The sequence below is a fragment of the Pinus tabuliformis genome, chromosome 8, assembly GCF_031772625.1.
Source record: "Pinus tabuliformis cultivar Carrire ecotype Pingquan chromosome 8, CPIR1, whole genome shotgun sequence".
NCBI classification, from domain to species: Eukaryota; Viridiplantae; Streptophyta; class Pinopsida; order Pinales; family Pinaceae; genus Pinus; species Pinus tabuliformis.
Window position 1 is genome coordinate 257115571 of NC_142294.1, and position 6751 is coordinate 257122321.

At 34.9% G+C, this 6751-nt stretch overlaps 1 protein-coding gene across 1 annotated transcript; it reads right to left on the reverse strand.

The window, feature by feature from the left end:
* Positions 1 to 1217: 1217 nt before the first annotated feature.
* LOC149235133 (putative E3 ubiquitin-protein ligase ATL44) lies at positions 1218 to 2435 on the reverse strand. The gene has a single exon (XM_089461292.1). It carries the CDS (start codon positions 2164 to 2166, stop codon positions 1594 to 1596), a length of 573 nt encoding a protein of 190 aa, XP_089317418.1. The 5' UTR covers positions 2167 to 2435; the 3' UTR covers positions 1218 to 1593.
* Between the last annotated feature and the right edge of the window lie 4316 nt (positions 2436 to 6751).

Below are 6751 nucleotides of genomic sequence, written 5' to 3' on the forward strand. Positions count from 1 at the left end.
GGCATGATTCACCATATTAAAGATGAACCAGAAAAGTGTAGCCCATAAAAAATAAATTATCCTGCCATGGAAAACGATAACAGCTAAATGGTTCTCCATATTAAATGTGAACCACTAAATTGTATCACATCAAAATTTCTCATATCAAGAGATCTATAAGTAACAACCGTGGATGCATGAATCATTAGTTGTTAATAGTGTGAATGCATTAATATATTTGTGTAAAGTTAATATTAACCTAGATGTAAATTTTTAAATATATCTTATCATAACAAATATTAAACACCCTAATACCACTAGTAGCGGTTAATAGTGTATGCATTAATATATTAGTGTGAAGTTAATATTAACCTAGATGTAAATTTTTAAATAGATTTTATAATAACAAATACCAGACAGACCAATACCACGTCGGTACAATGCCATAACTTGTAAACCAAAATAAGTTTATAGTTTAATTTAACTTTATAATGTTATAATTAAAATTAAAATTATTAATTTTATTTTAAATTTTTATAATCTTAATTTTTAAAATTTGTACCTCCTAATTTTTTATTTTGTTTTACTTTTGAATAGGTGAATAATATTTATGTTGCCATTACGACATTGCCACAATACTCAACTTGAGAGCTAGGAGCGATTACTCTTTATTTACAGTTAAAATTCCCTGGTGCTGTGTACGTAAATTTGTACATGAAAGGTCTACGACGCCATCCCTTGAAACTTTGATCAGCTGAGTGGTGCGTTCGTAGTTGCAACCAGGTGCTGCGTAGTTACAACAAAAATAGACTAATGTTTTTACTGGCCAACGCAATATCTTTTCTTGAGTTGTATCCATCTGATTATATGGAAATATGTAAATACTGTGTTATACGATGTGAAATCACCACCGACAAAAATTGTCTGTGGGGTTTAAGTCACTCTCCATGTATAACGACTTCAAAATGCATGCTTTCTTTACACTCAGCTCACAAGTTTGACAACAAACATTACATGTTTCTCTACACTTAACTCAAAAGTTTGACAACAACCATTACATGCTTGCTCTACACTTAACTCACAAGTTTGACAACAACCAACCTACATCGGTGAAGAAAAAAGTGAGCTCTCCGCTACTTTGACAGTACACCAAAAAGACTGCCACACATATGCAACCTATGCAACAAATATCAAAACATTTAGCAACAGACTGTAGCAGCACACTTTACAGCTCAACGTGAGTTACTTCAATTGGATACCATGTGAAAATAACAAGATAACTGGAGGCCAAATACAAATGCGTCATATCAATGGGGCTGTTTACTACATTTTACAAGGGGGTTTCTTATAAAGTTTTACAGCAATCTAAATATTTCCAAACGATCTATTGGTACAAGTCCCTCCATTAAAATAGCTACATCTATTTAGGAAAGTCTTCACTACTTTCATCCTTCTACAGTGCACTACCAACAATGTATTCACCTGATAACATTGCTGTTTAAATTCATACTCTGATCTCATCACAGCTTTTGCTAAGGATACAATCTCATCTATTCCAAACATCTTGTTAATGGCCCTACGGGCTCCATTTGGTTTATCTGGTCAAGGTCATATTTATAGCTTAATTCCAGACTCAATGTCAAAGATTCCTACAGACTCCCGCGATTTTCTTGGCTGCTGAATCTGCCCTTCATGGGCATTTGATTTGCTGCGCTGTGTGTAGCTTGCCATCTTTTTATATCCACATAGACGAAGACAACGTCTACATGTAGGACAGGAAGAGTGAGAACGAAGCCATTTGTCTATACATTCCACGTGGAAGCCATGGTTGCAGCTTGGCAACACTCTTACACCTTCACCTTCCACGAAGTCCACCAAGCAGATCGGGCAATCCGTTGCAACCGATATCCCCGGAAGCTGTTCGATCGATTTGCCATAGATGATTGATGGGAGCGCTTCTATGGACTCCTCTGTCATCCCAGTATTAGCCATTCTGGTGGCCATATGATTCTGGCATGACCTCCAAATATAGTCCCAAGGAACAACTGAAGCTAGACCCACTAGAGTTATGAATGAGCAGAGCAAAGCAAGAAGAATTACCATGGTGCTTTCACTCATTTCCCCTTGTGGGCTTTCGTAGGACAGATCCACCGCTGGTAGCGTATCGGTCACGAACTCTAAAACCATTCTCCCCTTATCAATCTTGGGTCACGGCCACGATCACACAAAGATCAAATCCTGGAGAGTTTGTTGCTCAACCAAACTTAGAAGATTTCTGCGATAACGATTTCAAAGCGGGCCTTAATTTTTCACTCCGATTGAAAACCGATCTGGGTTTCCTCGCTAAATACCAGCCAGATGGGACAGAGTTGGTAATTGCATGTTTCGTGCTGAAGAAGCTATTCTCACCTACCCCAATCAGATAAGCCGGACAAGCCCTTCATTCTACTGTGAAACCTCGTTTCCCACGCCAGAGAAGAAACCAGGAATTTATTTACAATAGTGGGACCAGTTTACCGAGCTTATCCTTATCTGGGAGACTCAACAAAGCATTTGTCTACAATAATTGGGACCCGTGACAGACTAGCCTGGTTTTGGACCGTTCCCTATGCTTTTACAACTGTAAGTTGGTTAATTAAAATGGACAAAACTAAGGATATGCTTTAACGAATATTCAGTGCACTCCTAGAATTGCTTCTATTAGTATTACAAGAGCTGAATATATATATATATATATATCGTGAGTACGAAGTGGGAAATGTCGAAATGCCAGCTAGGTTGCGTTGAAACATGATGAGTGTGGCATGACCCAATCATCGTCACAGACCGTTATTCGAAGACCCTGAACCCTTAGCTATCACGAGTAGCACTTTAAAGTTTCTCGTCATTTCCTTCATTCAAAGGAGTCGGTGTTAGGATACTCTAACCTATGTCGTTTTAAGTTTTCTTAGATAATGTGTATAATTCGTTATTCCTTTGGTATATTGAAGGTTGAATAAATTTCCGGCTTGGCCTTAGTCTCAGGCCAAGAGACACTTCAAGCTTTTAATATATCTGAGTATTATTAAATGGTAGATTTTCGAATATTTTGAAAATATGATAAACAAAGATTGTTCGAATTGTTCAAGTGAATAAAATATTTATTAGAATAAACTGTTTGATTTTATCTTTGTCCTTTCAAATGTTCTAAAATCTATAATTACTAATTTTATAATGTTAATCCTCATTATCAAAAAAACTACAAGTTAAACATCACCTAAAATGAAAAAAGAAAAAGGAGGCAGCTTTACCCGGCTACTCATAATCATAGCTATCAAATTCGTTTGACCAAAATAATTCGAAAACTGGGGTGTTCTATCCGGTCTGAGGATTAATTCGAAGTTTGCTACGGACATTCGGTTCACGGATCAGCATCGGGCGGGCAAATCAATACATGGTTGACTGAGAGAATTTAGTTCAAAGTTTATTACTTTATTGTGGATGACAGAAAACCCAGTTCATAGTTTATCCGTGTGTATTTTTTAATTTTCATGCATGGGAGGGTAAGTATCAGTGTTGGAATTTCAAAATAGATTTATCTGTTAAATTGGATGGTTTTTACACTTTTTAACGGCTATATACAATTACAAAAAAAAATGATATTTTGTAAATATTTCAACCATGTTTAATTTGCAAATCAAAAATATTTAAGCCATATTTAACTCGCAAATCACTCCATGACTAACAATTTACCAGTGAAATTCCAACCCTAATAAATACAATAACCCAAACACTAGATATATGGCAGCGGGATCAGGTGTAAAATGGCAACTAAATAGATCGCAGCGGTATCAGGTGTAGGAAATGGCAATTAAGTGTGAGTGCTGTAAATTTTGTATTTTTCAATTTTAGCATTTTCGTGTAGGATTTAGAAAGCTGAGAAAAGTTCAGAAGAGAAAGAATTTGAGAATCAATTTTATACGGAATAATTGAATTTTTAAATATGTTTATATGAGAGAAGAATCTCAAATAAATTACTCTAGAATATTTAATTTTTAAATATTTATTAATTATAAACAAATTTTGAAATTAGGAAGTATCTTTTGTTTAGGTTTTGAATTTTGAAGAAAGAAAGATGTGTTGAATATTTTCCAAATTTAAAACTTTTCATCCTATCATATCGAATTTGAATACTAACTAACTTCCAATTCTAGTTAGTATTCAAATTCGAGATTCGTAACTATGCATCTAGTTACCTAAGGAAATAAAGTGCAATATTCCTTAGCTTTGGGTGCACAGAGTGGCAGAGAAGACAGTAAGAAAGTAAATATATATTTATACAAGCAACGCCTGGAATCATATGTGGCTCCTTTTCCCTGACACATGATGACAGCCCAGTGCACCCCTCTCATCCATTTTTTTATTTCTTCAGTGTAATATACATTCGTTTGTTTAACCGCTGGAGAGATATTCTTTCTTCCCGCGCCTGTAGCGCTCGAACGGCGCAGCTTTCAGAGGTGGGGTTCTCCGCGAGTACCTTCCAACTGCCTTTAACTGCGGAATATCATCTCCCCCACTTACTGATGTAGAAGCGCCACCTCCTTTGCTTCAGAAGCATCTAATAATTTATGTTATTTTGATAGAAATAAAATGAAAAATCATTAAATGACCCCTGACGGATAAGGATAGCGATGTCCGGCGGCGGACTGGATAAAAAGATTCAAATTTTAGTATACTTATTATTCTTAAAAATCCAAATCGTAAGATGCTTAGAATATCTCTAAAAGAATTGAAGTGTGTCAACAACGGATACCTTAGTGGTAGCAAACATGACAACAATGTTTCGCAATAAACCAATAATCAAGGAACAACATATAGAACTAGAGTTAAAGATGCCGAGGATAGTTTTGGCACAATTACCAAATTTAATGCAATTGGTTAAATAGATTTGAAAATTCCCTCGTTAATTTGATTTAAATGAATTGTTAGTTCAATTTCCATTTCCCTCGGATTTATGGCCACATAATGAAGATAGGGGAAATGTAAGGGAATTAGGTATCTGACAAATTCTCAATTCCAACTTCAAAATTAAACCGCACTAAGTGAACTCACGGTAATTTTCAAATGAAGGCTTCCCATGCTTATTATATGTAAAAAGGGTCTTAATTTTTTTTCATTGGTGTTGATTCCTAGAATGATTTTTCATTCATTTTGAGCTATTCACATGAATGGAAATTAAATGGGCATATATGAGCTAGTCATTAGGTGATTTGTACTTGTCCATATTCCTTTAAACATGATTGATTGATGTTATGTGGTTAAATTATTATTTTTGATCTTTGAGTAATTAAATGACTAGTTAAGTATGAGTTCTAATTGCCCATTCAACAGGTTTTGGTTTTATGAGAAATTTTCAAGATCTAGAATTTATTCCTATTAAGTAATGCTAAACGTAACAATTCTGTAAACATTTCAATTTGAATATTCAAGGGAATCAATATGGCTTTCAACATAATATTCTTTCTTATGGACTCAACCTACATTAGGATTTTGTGTAGAATAATGAATGTTTCTTAGTTAATTCAAAATCTAGTTCAAATCATGGTCAATATCCTATAAAACCTAAAAAATCTACAAATCTATACAATTTGAATAGTTCGAGGAAAACTTGCTATTTTTTAGCTCTATTTTATCTGTTATGCTCTTTTAGTTGCGCTAACATTTTTCATGAGATTTTATCTTAGCCTACAAGAGACATGGGGAAAGGAAGAGAAACCCCAAGGAAAAGTTGGTTGCATGGCAATCATTGGCGATTGTCATACTAGAAGATATTCAGGGGATAATATCATCCAATGTGGAAGATGTTGGAACCATAGTGGAGGAAGTAGAGTACAAAATAGAACACATAGTACGAGGAGAAGAAAGACTACTGTATAATGATAGAAATAGCTGTCAAGTTCCCCAATTCATTGAATATTCCTTCAAAGTGCAAAATGAATTGAATTTCATGCGAAGAGAAAATTATTGGAAATCATGACAATTATAAAATATAGGGTTAGACATATTAGAAGTCAAAAAATATGTCCAAGCATGGGATCCAAAGTATGATCAACTTAACCTATAGCTCGATAGGGTGAATGATCAGTAGGTTAAACTTGGAGAACTTGTCCTTAAAGTTCCTACTATTCCTTCACAAGTTCTAAAAAAAATGGAGTTTAAACTCAAATGGTGAAAACAAATATCTCATGGATTTCTTCAAAGAATTGCTTGGGAGGTCAATATTTATGTTGAGATATGGAAGTTCATATAAAATATAACAGAGCACTCCCACCTCCCTTCATTTGCACCCATGAATATGTTCTTTCCTCAAGCACTAGTGTTCAAAGAGTTAAAGGGTTGTGTTTCCCCCAACAAAAAAGGTATGAGAGCCATCCTTGATATCAATGAATCCACTATATAGAGGTTATTTGAGGCACGTCCTAGGAACATAACATTAATTAAGTCCATGCTACCTAATATGGAGAAATGTGGGAGAAGGATACTGTTATCACCCTAAAATCTTTGTCTCTAAGCTTTGGAAAGTTGCCTTGTTTCTAGTCATAGTCTCATAAGTTTTGAGTCATCTCATCACAATTATTGTCATTCCCATTTACAAACCCTTCTTCTAGTCATGGTGTTAAAGGGTCTCTAGGTCATTTCATGCTTTAAGGGTTAGGTCATAAGGTTAGAAGCATTTTAAGGTCATATCTCTTTTCCAAATAATGTTTGACAACCTCATTCCATGTTCTAGAAG